Here is a 16926-nt window from a genome sequence, read left to right as displayed (position 1 = left end):
GTTTGTCATCAGATTGGTCACAGATAGAGTTGTGGGGACATATACGCGAGAAGAAGTGCAAGGAAAGCGCCTAGAGCAGGCGTCTCTTCATGGTTTTTAAACAGCTGGTGGATGGAAATGACGCTCGCGTGGCTTCAACGGCGCCATGTCATTAGTAAAAAACAAGCACGGGAGCAGCGCATGTTCACCAACTTAATGCATGTTTTTAAAATTATTTTACTTGTCTATAAAGCTCTCAATGGTCTCGCACCTACATACATGACTGCCTGCCTAAATATGTCCCAAACCGGCCCCTAAGGTCTTCCACTGCTGGCCTGCTCGCTTTGCCTAAAAAAATGACAACTAAAAAATACGGGGAAGCAGCGTTTTGCTTCTACGGGCCGTCAGCATGGAACAAGCTCCCACTGTACCTTCGTCAGGCAGCCTCTGTAGACATTTTTAAAGCTCAGCTCAAGACCACTGTACCACTGTACCACTGCCTTCTCCTGATTTGACACTGCGTTATTGTCCTATTGTTTTAACTGCATGCCTGTTTTAATGCTGTTTTGCTTTTGTTTTTATTATCTTTTCTGCTCTGTAAAGCACTTTGAGCTACATTTATGTATGAAAGGTGCTATATAAATAAAGTTTATTATTATTATTATTATTATTATTATGTTCACCAACCTTAATGCATGTTCGCCAACCTTAACGCATGTTCGCCAACCTTAACGCATGTTCGCCAACCTTAACGCATGTTCGCCAACCTTAACGCATGTTCGCCAACCTTAATGCATGTTCGCCAACCTTAATGCATGTTCGCCAACCTTAATGCATGTTCGCCAACCTTAATGCATGTTCGCCAACCTTAATGCATGTTCGCCAACCTTAATGCATGTTTGCCAACCTTAATGCATGTTCGCCAAACTTAATGCATGTTTGCCAACCTTAATGCATGTTTGCCAACCTTCCCGTATGTTCGGACTAACGGGACTTCGGATCTATGGGCAGTCCCCGCCTCAACATTTCCATCCACCAGCTGTTTAAAAACGCGGAAGAGACGTAGTTGCTATATGATATTTACAGTACACCCAGCAGATAGCATGAGGAACTGTTAAACTAGAAATGCACTCTGTCAAGATGCCAACACATTTCAAAATAACATTCCCACTTCTTGAATAAATAAAAGAAAATCTAAGAAATTCCGATAAATTAGAAAACTTAATGTTTAAGAAGAAGTGAAAATAGCCGATCTACAACTCACAATGCGGCGCGAAGTGACACGCTTTGAGCTTGTAGATCTGCTATTTTCACTCGTTTGGGTCCGGTCAACCGTCTAATTTCTCTTTTGGGTCACGGGCTCACGGGCTAAAGCACTGTTTTTTAGACTCACGCAACAGCAAACAAACCAACATTATTGTACATTTGTACAGTATAAGTGTATACAGGGTTATCTGCACATTTCTAAAGTCACAATTTAATGACAAGACATTAAGACATTAATTAAGACATTAAGACATTAATATTACGACAACCCAGGTCGTACTATACTGACAATATGCCCCATGTCTGAGGTCACCTGAGGGTCAGCGGGTTCATACACACTGCTGACGCTGCATTTGCCTCGATTTGCGCACACGCACACACCCACACACACACACACACGCACACACACACACACACACACACACACACACACACACTATCCTATTCCTTTTCTCATTTGTCACAGTTCAGAAATGCCCAAGTCCTCTCTGGGGAAAGCTTGAGAGTTGGAAATATAAACGCAAAAAGATACAAATTAAAATGAAAGCAATCACTTCTCTCTCTCGGGTCTCTCTCGCATTCATACCGACAATCTAGACGGCAGCTCTGAGTTACAAGACGTCTCATTTCTAAAGACGGGACAGCTCGACTCTCTCATAGACGCTCTTCCATTTCTATCTCTCTCTCTCTCTCTCTCTCTCTCTCTCTCTCTCTCTCTCTCTCTCTCTCTCTCTCTCTCTCTCTCTCTCTCTCTCTCTCTCTCTCTCTCTCTCTCTCTCTCTCTCTCTCTCTCTCTCTCTCTCTCTCTCTCTCTCTCTCTCTCCTCTCCTCTCTCTCTCTCTCTCTCTCTCTCTCTCTCTCTCTCTCTCTCTCTCGTCTAGCTTGGAGGCAGAACTTAGTGTAATGCTGATGAAAATCATAGCCAATTACCAGGCAGCTTCAAACAGCCAGGGAGAGGGTGAAAAATGCAAGAGAGAGAGAGTGAGAGAGAGATAATAGAGAGTGTGGTAGGGTAGGAGGGAAGGACTGTGTGCTTCATATTAAGTCTTAATGTTGACCTATATGAATTAAGCGTGTGCAGTGAGCCCAGTGAGCACTCTCCTCCCTTCACACCGCTCTGTAACGTCGGTGGTTTTCATTCCATACCATAATCACACAAAGGTCTGACACACCTGTGTCACGTTCTTTTTTCCCCCCCATTCTGAATTCCCAAAGACTTATTTCATAGTACGTGTTCCAAAAATAAACTAATGTTACTGCCATCGAAATGCAGCGTGATTGCTTAAGTAAAACATTTTAGTGCTTTTTCCACAACTTGACATTTCTTTCTTTCTTCTTTTCCTTCTTTTCTTTTCTTTCTTCTACCCAAAGAACTCACGTTAATCATGCGTTTCTTCTCCTGCTCCTTCTCCTGCAGCGCCTCCTCGCGCATGTCGCTGTGCTTCTCCTCCATGGCCTCCGGGCGGCGCGCTGCGCCTCCTTGAAGCGCTGCGCCTCCTCCTCGTAGCGCGCGCGCAGCCGCGTCAGCTCCTTCTCGTAGCCCTGGTGCTCGTCACGCAGCGACTGGCCCGCGCGCCACACGCACACACACACACACACACACACACACACACACACACACACACACACACACACACACACACACACACACACACACACACACACACACACACACACACACACACACTACATCAGTGGTTTTCAAAGTGCTCCCTGAGGGGGTCCCCAGCTAAATGATAGTTTGGAACCAAATGGACCCTTATGGGTCTGTAACTCAGAGTTCCATTTGTACACCATTTGTACACCCTCAGACATTGGTTTTACAATATAAATTGGATTGTCCCAGAGATAGAAATGCCTTTAAATGGGGGTCTGGGGGTCCTTGAAATTAAACAGGTTGAGAATCACTGCTACAGCCGTAAACAATTCTTCTCTAATGGGGGTCCCTGGCATATTATTATTATTATTATTATTATTTACGTGGGCTAATGAGTATCAATTTTGGGGTCCTTAACATGAAAAGGTTGGGAACCAATGAATTACATGATGGTAGTTGGTTTTAGTCACACACACACATGAACTACATGATGGTAGTTGGTTTTAGTCACACACACACATGAACTACATGATGGTAGTTGGTTTTAGTCACACACACACATGAACTACATGATGGTAGTTGGTTTTAGCCACACACACATGAACTACATGATGGTAGTTGGCTTTAGCCACACACACATGAACTACATGATGGTAGTTGGTTTTAGCCACACACACACATGAACTACATGATGGTAGTTGGTTTTAGCCACACACACATGAACTACATGATGGTAGTTGGTTTTAGCCACACACACATGAACTACATGATGGTAGTTGGTTTTGCCACACACACATGAACTACATGATGGTAGTTGGTTGGTTTTAGCCACACACACATGAACTACATGATGGTAGTTGTTTGTTTTTAGCCACACACACATGAACTACATGATGGTAGTTGGTTGGTTTTAGCCACACACACATGAACTACATGATGGTAGTTGGTTGGTTTTAGCCACACACACACATGAACTACATGATGGTAGTTGGTTTTAGCCATAGACTGTAATAAATATGGACAAAGCGTTCCCCGGGTCTAACATGAACGTAAAATGAAGCCTGTCAGTCCTTATATATATTTTTTTTTTGCGGCTTACGCCTTTTTATTGGCTTTTTGAAGGGACAGACAGTAGGCTGACAGGAAACGGGAGAGAGATGGGGGAAGACATGCAGTAAAGGCCGTGTCGGGCTCGGGAGTCGAACCCGCGGCACACTGCGACTGGATTACCAGTCGGGTGCCCAGACGGTTACGCCACCGCCTGGGCCAGCCTGTCAGTCCTTGAATTGTAAATCGCCATCTTTCTAGATCCGTTTGGGCCCAGCTGGCCCATTGGCTGGCCCAGACAACGAGGCGGGACTTCCCCCCCTTCTTCTTAGTTGGTTTTTATTTTGACTCGAGTGGGTGGGGAATCCCGATCATAGACTGTAACGGTAGCCACGCCCCTCAGAACATACGTGACTTTATGGTCTTTTTTTTAATAAATGGGACCATAATTTTCCAAAAATAATATGATGACATTAGAAATGAGACTTTAAACTAGTGACTGGAAGCAGAAAGTATTCATGACCATGTTTATTAAGGTAATACAGTCTAGGTGAAGTTGGGCCCAAATACATGGACTTCTATGGAGCGATGGGGTTTTTTTGGGCCCAATGACAGCGCCACAACAGGCCATTATATGAACTTTCAGGATGTCCCGATTTCCTCAGTGGCTTCACAAAATATCTGTCTGACTGCCCCCCTGTTTTAGCCACACACAATTCAATTCAATTCAACTACATGATGGTACTGTAGTTGGTTTTAGCCACACACACACATGAATTACACAACGTTACTTGGTTTTAACACACATGGGGGAAGACTTTACAGGGAAAATGCAGGTAAAGTGAAGAGAAGTTTGGATAGGTCAGGTGTCATGTGTGTACAGTAGTAGTACAAGTAGGACGCACAAACGCGGGAAGCGAACGCAGCTCGTTTGTGTGTGTGTGTGTGTGTGTGTGTGTGTGTGTGTGTGTGTGTGTGTGTGTGTGTGCGTGCGTGCGCGTGCTACAGCTGCGCCCTCTGGTGGCGGGCGGGTGGTGTCACAGCGGGACAGACACACAGACAGACAGACACACACACACACAGACACGATCTGCAGGGTCTCATAGTTAGTGCTCATTGCATTCGCAACTATTCACCTGTTCCAGTTTGAGTACAGTCTGTTTGTGCTGCTCGTCGTGAGCGTGGCTCTGGTTGAACAGGGACTCTCTCTCCTCCTCCAGTCGGTTGATCTTCTCCTTCAGTCGGCTCTGCTCCGCGTCCAGGTCCCTGATGGTGGCCTCGTGGGACATCTGGGCCGCCTGCAACGACCCAATCTGACCTGCGTGCGGGTGGACAGAGAAACTGGGGTAACTGGGGTTTAGCAGAGAAGGACCTATGGCCACAACTCGGGGAAACTCGCGTTTGGCCGTCGAATGTGTCGTTAACCCAGCGCTGGTTTCTGTCCACTCACACGCAGCTTAGATGGGGTCGTTGCAGGCGGCCCAGATGTCACAAGAGGGCTGCAGTGCAGTACTAAGTTCAGCTTAGATCGGGTCGTTGCAGGCGGCCCAGATGTCACAAGAGGGGTGCAGTGCAGTACTAAGTTCAGCTTAGATCGGGTCGTTGCAGGCGGCCCAGATGTCACAAGAGGGGTGCAGTGCAGTACTAAGTTCAGCTTAGATCGGGTCGTTGCAGGCGGCCCAGATGTCACAAGAGGGCTGCAGTGCAGTACTAAGTTCCGAACAGTCATTGGTTCCGACAACGACAACCTACTTCAAACCCTAACCTATCCATAACCGCAAGCACGGAGCAGCACATGTTCGCCAATCATTAATCCGGTCGTTTTCCGCATGTCGTACCAATGACTGGTCGGAATAGTGTACGGACCCCGGTCGCTAACCCATGGTCTTCGGCGGCTCTCGGCCGACCTCGTGACCCGTCGATCACACATGACCGGAAGAAAAGTCTCTCCGTGCGTGGTAGAACCGGTGAAAAAACACCACATAATGCCTTCCTAAATTCCTATGGAATGATGTAACGCAACCTCTCTCTATACACGATAGCGTCTGTCTTTCAAACGGATTGTCGCGCATGGATCATAATTATTTTCCAACTCTAGGACACACGTGCACGCCATTTGGAGGCACCCATGCGTGGAATGGAGCGACGGAGAATATTGGATGATTTTTCAAAGTTAGTGTTAAAACTCTCAGAAATCCGGCAGTCTACAGGATAAAATATGTTTTAATTGGGGCAGTTAAGACCTGGTCTGACCTGTACATGGACACAACACTGTGTTAAACAACCTGATCTGACCTGTACTAACGTTCTTTTTTTCTCCACCGACCGGCAGGCTAATTAGCATAGCAGCCCAGCCCGAAAACGTTGGGTCGGGTAGGGCCGGGTTCGTAATTTGATTACTCAAAATGTACGTTTTCTGAGAAAATTACATTTTCATTCAAATAATATTTTTGTTTTGTGTCCAAAAATAATCATCATTTTAAAAACGGTTTTAAATGATGAAAATAGCTGATCTACAAGCGCACAACAGCTCGCGCGTTGCGAGGCGTCGTGCGCTTGTAGATCGGCTACACCCATGTATGATGAAATTGGGATATAATTTACCAAAAATAAATAAAAAATCTGAAACTTCATACGAGGTTTCTGCCTGATTGAAAGGTATTAAAACGTGTGGGTTTTCTAAATGGGTTAAAAAGCTCCACCGCTGCCCTCAAGCACATGTACTCTAAAAAGTGCTGGGTCAAGCTCAAAGTGAATTAAACAGTTGGCATGCATTGGTGGAAAAAGTAATCCAGAATGAAAAATATACTTGAGTAAAAGTACAAAATGTACTTATAGTACCAAAAGTAGAAAGTATACTCTATGCATGCAGAATGTCACATTTGAAGTTTTCAAATGTATAAAAATCGTTCGCGACGCATTGTGAGCTTGTAGATCTGCTATTTTCAAACGGCCAAAACTATTAAGCTGTCAAATAAATGTAGTGGAGTAAGAGTACAATATTTGGATCTGAGATGTAGTGGAGTAGAAGTAAAAGTATTGGAAATTGGAAATACTCAAGTAAAATACAAATACCTATATAATAATTGCACTTAAGTACAGCACTTAAGTAAATGCACTTAGTTACTTTACACCACTGCCTCTCTTGGCATGCTGTCCTGCATGGAGGCTTTTATTGTGTGAAATATTCATGGCAGTGATGAGGGGCTGAGTCACGAGGCTGGGCAACACGTTTGCACTTTTCTGCCAGACGTGGTGCTGTGAGCGCCACGGCACCGGAACTGAGCAGAATGCTGAGTACCCAGGTGGGTTAGCCATTAGTTACATTTGCATTTACTTTTCGAATAAACTGTAGTTCTAGAGCATTTTTATGACAACTAAACTGTACTTCTCATTGAAGTAGTTTGGGAAGACTATAATGTTTTTTAACTTCCACTCACCACAGGAGTAAAGCCCTGGTGAAGACCGATATAGGTCGAAACATGTTGGTTTAATAATAATTCTTCTCCTCTTTTAAATATTTTGTGTGCCCGGATCTCCGCCTTTTTTCAAATTATGTCTTATCCCGGGAGAGCATCCAGGAGCACTTTTTTACTTATTTTATCTACCTGCACGTCTCCGTCGAGCACCTGGCTGCTTTCTTGCCTGTATGTATTTAACTTACTCAGAGATGTCAGCAATTGTATGTATTTATATTGGACAAATTCATATTGCAGACATTTGAGTAGTCTTTGAACTAGAGTACATTTGTACGCTAACTGGAATGGTAAGTAACCATATGGATTCTTGATGGCTAAAACTATGACTATACAGATTCATTATCGTTTCAAAACAACAGCACTTTTCGAGTACAGTTTTTGGCTCCTCTACCCACCTCTGGCTGAGAACAGTGCGGAAAACAGAGAAGAGAAGCTGATCGATAGATGGCTGTCATTAAACCCTGCCCATGTAGACAGAAGACAGATCAATATAAAGTCTAGCACAGGCCTGTGAGCCAGTGTTCCAATACATTTCCTCTACAAATTTGCTCGCCTAAAACTATGACAAAGAAATGTGCGTTGACGACTCGACTGTACCTTTTTTCACTGATAAAAACTAAATAAAAACTAAGCTACGGTATGATGACTAAAACTAGGACTATAGTGACAATTTCTTCAACAAATAAAAACTAGACTAAAATGTTAGGGACGGCCTAGTGGAGAAGAGATCCAGACAGTAGAACTAAAAGCCTAAACCATGGCGATGCCTGTAACCATGGCGGCGATAGAATCTCCGGTGTTTAAATATGCTTTAACCTTTGAAGGTGCGAGGGCAGTTTCCCTGGCAACTTCTCAGAGAGAATTATAAAATCAATGAATGCAAAGCCATCCTGTCATCCTAGGGTGAGTCGCTTGTATCTCAATGCCAAAAATAGCAGATCTACAAGCTCACAATGCGTCACATCGTTGTGAGCTTGTACATTTTCAAATAGCCAAAGTTTAAATAGGGCTGAAGTATAGTTAATGTAGGCCTATTATAATAATAATAATAATAATAATAATAGAAGTAATAGAAGTATAAGGCCCGGGCTACACTGGGGACGTAATTGGCGCGGAATTGCTCCGCCCTGTTCGCGGAGACTGCAACGGTGCTGCCACTATAATCAATGGAACCCGGCTACGCCAAGTGCGGGTGCGGTGCGTAGATGGTGCTTAAGCTCCGTGTGTGAATATTTGTTTTACACAAGTGCTCTATTTTTCTGCATGTCCTCAGGGGTTACGCAGCCCTTCGCCTCGCCTTCAGAGGGGAAAACAACAGTACATATGGAACTCCCCGCAGGACGGACACATTGTCGGTACAGCCACTTAGCTGCTAGCCCAGTGCCGCTTCCCCAGTGTAGCCCTGCCGTAAAAGTATAGAAAATTGGAAATACTCTTGTAAATGGACAGTACTTGTGTAAATGTAACTAATTACTTTACACCACTGCTCGCAGGAAATACACCTTTTCCTCTGCATTGGTGTTTAATTATTAAACTTGGCATGAAACTTTAATACCTTGTGTAAATGCGACCAGCGCGCCATGCTAGCTTCCCCAAGCACTTTATTCTGCGTCCAAAATAGACTTAACTTTTCATTTTTTAGCAGCAGCCCTGCTGGAACCACCGACAAAACCTGACGCAGAAATGTGACATGTCAACAGTAACACACAAGTAACACAAACAACGCGCATTTAACGGCGGCTGAAAATATCTCCCGATCCCGTATTCGTGAATCATTCATGGCGTTGTTTCATGCAGATGATGGCTTCAGACACGGATACATGGCTGCTTGTCCTCGCCAGTGGACAAGGTTCCAGACGTCACAGAGAATCTGACGTGGCAGCAAACACACCAGAAGGATGTAAGAAGACACAATATCGCAATGTAGAACTAGAAATACTTTAATTCTGTCTATGCGGCGGAGTCTGACCAAAATAAATAAAAACCTGCTCTGTTCCTGTTCCTGCAGAATTTCGACAGCCGCACCCTTACGAGTCCAATTACTTAAGTATTGACATCAAAATGTGTTTCAAAATATGTCAACCTTTCTGAGATAAATAATAAATAGCAGCATCTACAAGCTTGCAACATGCCGCATCGCTGAGGCCCCTTTTCCACCAAAAGTTGGTTCTAGAACTGGTTGTTTATGTTATATGACTAGAGCGGTGCCCTTTGGAGCCTATACAGCGGTGCCCGTTGGGCACTGGCCTACTTGGAACGATGCAAGTTGGAAATGCATGCCCCACCCAGATATTATGTCTGTGTCCCTTCTATGCCCATATATGGAGTTATTTGTCAGGCATGCTCAAATATGGAGTCTATGCAGGCGTCAGAATGATGTCAGAACAGGCCAGCTCCAAATATGGACACTGGGCAGGGGCCCTGTTCAGAACCCATGGAGAGGCCTTTTTGGAGAGGTTCTGGACAACCGTGCGTCCGAACCGACTCGACACCGGGCACTGCACTCCCTGTGGTGGTGTGGAACGTGTGTGTCAAATTTGAAGTCGTGGGGCAAACGGATCTCGAGTTACGTGGATTACAACAGTACACACACAGACAGAGACTCACATGGATCTGTATCTTATTCTTCCAACCTCAATAGTGAAGTATTTTTTGGTTCCAAATCTGAACAAACATTTAAGGAACTGAACCAATTAATTTGGTTAAAAATTAGGCGGGAACAAAAGAACAAAACTGGTTCAACCCCAGTGGAAGTGTTCTTAGCTTAGATTGGCCATTTTCGCCTGCCTGTCGTATGAAACACAGCATAATTAATGAATGCATCTTTTGTAGTAATAATATAAATCTACAAAGTAACAGTAATAACAAGTAACTAAAACTGTCAAATAATTGTAGTGGAGTAAAAAGTTCTGCAAAGCAAGTAGATAAAACCTGGTTCCACAGTGTCACAGCTGGTTATGTGGAACCAGGTGTTATCTACACTGTCAGAGCTGGTACGTATGTGGACTTCACGTCTGATATACAATTACAATAGCAGAGGTTCTCAAACGTTTGCATTTCAACGACCACCATCAGGGCCGTTTTTATGCAGAGGCAAGCTAGGCTCATGCCTATGCTCTGTCATCATGGGGGGGGGGGGGGAGAAGCAGCCATGCAAAATAAAATGACTACTGAACATGTTGTACCTTGAGATGGCTGTAGGTGCACACTGCACACCTGTGTCACATGCAATGACATAATGTGTAATGAGTTAACTGATCTGTAACTATGTCTCTGTCTGAAACTATGCAGTTTAAGGATCCAAACTTGAAAAAAATTAAATAAAAAATACAAAGAATTGCGCTGACACACACGATGTGACCAGTACACCATAACTCTGAGAGTGTGTGCAAATGGAACCAATTGGACCTGTGTATGGATCCATTTAGTTACATTTGATCTGAGTTTGTAGATCTGTTATTTTTTTTACTGTTGTATGGTTCTTCGTTTCATAACTGTATATCTACTGTATTTCTCAGATGTATTTAATTGTCTCTCTGACAAGGAATCGATATTCCAGAGCCTCTTATATGAGGCCTTATAGTCATTTTTTAGGTAACTCTTCCTGTACTTGAACTTGACACCACATGACCTTGATCCCGATTTCTCATATCACAGGGACTGGTATTTAACCTGTGTTCCCCTAACCCCTTCTGATCGGTTGCATGACTCTCTGGCAACATATTTAAGTGTGAACCATTTTGTGCTCTGTATTCCCTGATGAAGGCTTAACCGCCGAAACGTTGGATTCTGTCTACCTGCTGTCCTAAATAAAATATTGGTACTCTGGCTATTGGCGTGTGCGGCCACTGTTTCAAGATTCCATCTTCAAGTTCTCTCCCGTGGCCGTGGGCCAGCACCGCTAAAAAGGATTTTGGTGTGCGTTAGCATCCTTGTGCACATTTTTGAGGAGAGGAGAGGAGAGGAGAGGAGAGGAGAGGAGAGGAGAGGAGAGGAGAGGAGAGGAGAGGAGAGGAGAGGAGAGGAGAGGAGAGGAGAGGAGAGGAGAGGAGAGGAGAGGAGAGGAAAATGTCTCTGCGATATTGTCGGGGAGGTGTCTCTGTATCGTTTATGACAGTCAGTCACTCATATTTGATACAGTCTGTTTCTAGCAAAGAAATTACTAATTCGGCAGCAGTAACATTAGCATTTTCTCGCAGTCAGTTGATTCTTCATATCCATATGAGCCGGGATGATTTATTTATTTTCAAAACACAGTTCCTATATAAGGCGATCTAAACCCTATGGGGTTATAATACAAATAGAAAGTACACAAACCCGTGGACACTCCTCTAGCGATATTGACGTCAGACTTCGGTGCTCTATACTAGCTTTGTGCAGAATCTCAGTAGCTTGTTGTTGCTGGACTCACTAGCTTTGTGCAGTATCTCAGTAGCTTGTTGTTGCTGGACTCACTAGCTTTGTGCAGTATCTCAGTAGCTTGTTGTTGCTGGACTCACTAGCTTTGTGCAGTATCTCAGTGGCTTGTTGTTGCTGGACTCACTAGCTTTGTGCAGTATCTCAGTAGCTTGTTGTTGCTGGACTCACTAGCTTTGTGCAGTATCTCAGTAGCTTGTTGTTGCTGGACTCACTAGCTTTGTGCAGTATCTCAGTAGCTTGTTGTTGCTGGACTCACTAGCTTTGTGCAGTATCTCAGTGGCTTGTTGTTGCTGGACTCACTAGCTTTGTGCAGTATCTCAGTAGCTTGTTGTTGCTGGACTCACTAGCTTTGTGCAGTATCTCAGTAGCTTGCTGCTGGACTCTGTCTCGGCTGCTCTCCAGTTCGTACTCTGTGTCTTTCAGCTGCATCTCCCAGATCTCTCCGTCCTGGATGGCCTCCTCCAGCTGTTTATGAAGGTTCTGGAACACACACGCACACACAAGCACGCACACACAAGCACGCACGCACACACACACACACACACACACACACACACACACACGCACGCACAGGAACAATCCAGTGTTGATTTGTCGAATAAAAGTATGACGAAAAAAGAATTCCGGACTAACCATTTTCTCACAATTGTCTGTTATATCCATTAACAAGTGGTACAGATAAAATGTTACATAACTCCCGGGGGTTTTAGTGGCGGGCTATGGGTTACATAAACCCTACCTTGATACTAGGCGCTGGTGAGCCAGGTCTTTAAATAAACCCTACCTTGATGGTGCCCTCGGAGCTGGTGAGCCAGGTCTTTAAATACACCCTATACCTTGATGGTGCCCTCGGAGCTGGTGAGCCAGGTCTTTAAATACACCCTACCTTGATGGTGCCCTCGGAGCTGGTGAGCCAGGTCTTTAAATACACCCTACCTTGATGGTGCCCTCGGAGCTGGTGAGCGAGGTCTGCAGCCTGTTGGTCTTGTCGCGGTTCTCCCGGGCCTCCTCCTGGGCTCTCTGGAGCTCCGTCCTCAGCTTGGACAGCGAGCGCTGCAGCACCCCCTCCTGGGCCTGGAACTCCTTACGAAGTTCCACCTTTTTCGGAGCAGAGCAGTACGTTAGTCCAGTGGACAAAGTTGGTTTCAACCTTAGAGTATATATGAATAGAGAGGGCACCCGAGTTCTCCTTCCATTCACTTGCATTAAGTTGCTCAAAAGCCCATGAGGCGATTTCACTCCTCCTTCCGGGTAGGAACAGAGAGCATTCTGGGATGGATTGGCCCCAAACACATGAACGCGCTGCCGTTGAACGTGCACGAACGCGAACGAGCGTGCTGCCGTCGTGAACTTGCACAATGATAGTCAACGGACCAGCGCGTTCATGTGTTTGGGGCCAGGCTGCAATACCTTAATTCGGCCACTAAGTCCATTTCGCCTCAGGGTTTCCTCTGGGTGCCTTCTCTATTCATATATACTCTATGGTTTCAACCTGTTTCACGTCAAGGTCCATTATTTATTATTATTTTTGAGGGGCGCTGCTAGCCCCTCCTATATACAGCTTTTAATTGTCCCCACAAAATGTCAAACATTACAACACAAACATTAAATGCCATTGACAATGAAGGGAAATTTTACATCATCTTGTCCCCACATTTGCCATCGACAATGAAAGGAGAAATTAGGTCAAATGTTCGCCAAATAATAATGCTGCCCGCTGAATATACACAAATCTACACTTCATGGAGTACTTTTTTTGGACCTGGTGCAGGTCTGATACTTTTAATGTGCTCCTGCTACGATTAGAGAGGACAACTATAAAATGTTAATGTATTCATCTGATAGTGTCGCCCGCCTACTATAAACATAGATGCCGATGGATCTCCGTTCTACACTTGTCAGTTGTCATTTATGCTTGTAGATCGGCAGTTTGCTCATTTTGCTGCAGTGTTGGGTCAGACTTGCTCCCGTTGCATTGATCATTCAGCCTAGTGTCAATTGAATGTTTTAGTACTCGGCTCAAAGTATCGAGCCCGGTTCCGATACCGAGTACGAGTACTTTAGGGTGGTATCGGCCGGAGTACGGCACAACTATATACATTTGTGGCAACATGCATTCTGATTGGCCAGTATGAGATATTTTGACAGCAGCAACTGCTTGTCATAATTTCACCCCCCTCCCAATATAATTATTGGACAGTATTAGGATGTTGATATTCATTTTGTATTCATCCTTAGGGCCCCAAATCACACCGTAGAAAGCATGAGTGTCTATTTCAAACACAAAGTGTTTTTTTTCACTGGGGGGTCAAAGTCCCCCAGTTTGGGAACCATCGCCTTACAGGGGTTGTCACCATGCTGGCTTGTAGTGGACATTTTTGTTAACATTTAATTCTTGCCACAGACATACAACACGAGTGGACAATAATAACAATAATAATAACAGGTCTGTAACTCGGAGTGTTCAAATGGAACCAAAAGGATCATTAGGGGTCGATTAGGTTCCAAACTTCCATTTGTACACTCAAGAGTTATGGTGGTCCTTGCAAATGAAACATGCAAAGACCACTATAGTACTAGTAGTTGGACTCCTAATATGCCATAGTGTCGTAGTAAATCAGTGCCATACATATTCTGAAGGAAAAAAACCTGGAGACTGAACAGGGTCTTGTGATCAAAATAAGAACATCATAATGGTGTTGTGATAAGATAATAAAATAAAATCTAGAATTCCATGGACACATTTGTCCGTTGATGACCCCTGCAACCATCACCTCGGTTCTCTTCCAGGCCAGCAGGTTCTCGGCGGTCAGCTGGTGGGTTCTCCTCATGGCCTCCAGCTCTCTCTCGTAGAACTCCTGGGCTTTGGCCAGCTTGGACTCGTACTCCTCCACCAGCCTCACCTTGTCCTTGGTCAGCTCCTCCACCCTCTCCATCAACGACTCCACCTGGAGAGAGAGAGAGAGAGAGAGAGAGAGAGGTTATCTACTGTAGAACAGTGGTTCAGCTTGTATATAAACATCCTTTTTGTCGGGTATACACTGTATACCCGAGTTTATAGTGATGGTGTGACAAAAAGGATACTGTGTATACTATACAGTATCAATGTAAAATATTTAATGAAAAGTATTTCCCATCTAAATATATTGAAGCACATGGCCACTTGAGGTACCCTTCTTTAATATTTCATCATGACTTTTCACAATAATAATAAACAAAATAGATATCATGGGCGGGCCTCATCAGAGGGGGCAAAATTGTGGGAATTATTTTAAAGATATAAAAAAAAAAGGTTGAGCTCGGAACTTCTCCTTTGGTCCACCCATTCCTGGTACATGTTCCGTTAAAAAACAAACAAGTTAAACTATAAAAAAAGACCAAATTGATTAAATCAATTAATTACCAGCTGCATTATTATTATCTGCCCGGGCATATTTGCGGTGCTGCGCACATACGTACATCAGCCAATGAGAAAACCAGCTGGATAACCGGACTAGAGGAGTACTGGACTAGCTTATTGCACATCGATTATAGACTCATGCTTGCTATTGCATAGAAGCTGGTAAAAAGCCCATTGTGGGTGTATATGGGATTGTTCTCTGTCACTCTATCACTAAACACCTGCCTGTAGAAAGAAAGGGATGTGTGGGCAGGGAAACAAACTTACCTTCTATGATGTCACTGAGCATCATGAAGGTACTGAAGGACCAACCACCTCAGACATCAGAAACATTATGAAAATGAAAAATTTAGGGGACCCCCTAAATAAGGACCCCTAGGTGTCCCTGCCGGACCCCACTGTGACAACCAGTGATGTAGAGCTTTGGTCTCCCTGCAGATGAAGGCCATTAAAAGCCGTGTGACAGTGATGTCAGCACCTTTATTCAACCAGGGTAGTAGCTGAGCACAAGCGCTAATTTTCAGCAACGCCCTGCACATAGAAACACTAAAACCTGGGAGATTTACTAGTACAACCACAGTTTGATACTGTTGTAATGACTAACCACAGTCTGATAATGTTGTACCGACCAGTACAACCACAGTCTGACACTGTTGACCAACCACAGTCTGATACTGTTGTACCGACCAGTACAACCACAGTCTGATACTGTTGTACCGACCAGTACAACCACAGTCTGATACTGTTGTACCGACCGGTACAACCACAGTCTGATACTGTTGTACCGACCAGTACAACCACAGTCTGATACTGTTGTACCGACCAGTACAACCACAGTCTGACACTGTTGACCAACCACAGTCTGATACTGTTGTACCGACCAGTACAACCACAGTCTGATACTGTTGTACCGACCAGTACAACCACAGTCTGATACTGTTGTACCGACCAGTACAACCACAGTCTGATACTGTTGTACCGACCAGTACAACCACAGTCTGATACTGTTGTACCGACCGGTACAACCACAGTCTGATACTGTTGTACCGACCAGTACAACCACAGTCTGATACTGTTGTACCGACCGGTACAACCACAGTCTGATACTGTTCTACTGACCAGTACAACCACAGTCTGATACTGTTGTACCGACCAGTACAACCACAGTCTGATACTGTTGTACCGACCAGTACAACCACAGTCTGATATACTGTTGTACCGACCAGTACAACCATAGTCTGATATTGTTGTACTGACCAGTACAACCACAGTCTGATACTGTTGTACTGACCAGTACAACCACAGTCTGATACTGTTGTACTGACCAGTACAACCACAGTCTGATACTGTTGTACCGACCAGTACAACCAGTCTGATACTGTTGTACCGACCAGTACAACCACAGTCTGATACTGTTGACCAACCACAGTCTGATACTGTTGTACCGACCAGTACAACCACAGTCTGATACTGTTGTACCGACCAGTACAACCAGTCTGATACTGTTGTACCGACCAGTACAACCAGTCTGATACTGTTGTACCGACCAGTACAACCAGTCTGATACTGTTGTACCGACCAGTACAACCACAGTCTGATACTGTTGACCAACCACAGTCTGATACTGTTGTACCGACCAGTACAACCACAGTCTGATACTGTTGTACCGACCAGTACAACCACAGTCTGACACTGTTGACCAACCACAGTCTGATACTGTTGTACCGACCAGTACAACC

General features: G+C 44.5%; 1 protein-coding gene across 1 annotated transcript in view; it reads right to left on the bottom strand.

Annotated features, from left to right (window-relative positions):
• The window catches only part of LOC310853962 (protein FAM184A-like), a gene marked incomplete at both ends in the record, with an annotated part of 74850 nt that overhangs the window by 30293 nt on the left and 27631 nt on the right, over positions 1-16926 (bottom strand). Inside the window, 7 exon segments of the mRNA XM_083758438.1 lie at positions 2624-2715; positions 2718-2808; positions 5026-5207; positions 11736-11769; positions 12088-12267; positions 12724-12885; positions 14562-14735. Of these exon segments, the coding sequence (XP_083614564.1) occupies positions 2624-2715; positions 2718-2808; positions 5026-5207; positions 11736-11769; positions 12088-12267; positions 12724-12885; positions 14562-14735 (915 nt within the window).

The sequence above is a fragment of the Protomyctophum parallelum genome (assembly GCF_964188405.1).
Source record: "Protomyctophum parallelum genome assembly, chromosome: 23".
In the NCBI taxonomy this organism is placed as follows: Eukaryota; Metazoa; Chordata; class Actinopteri; order Myctophiformes; family Myctophidae; genus Protomyctophum; species Protomyctophum parallelum.
Note: the sequence above shows the minus strand (reverse complement) of the source record. Positions and strands in the feature narration are given on the sequence as shown.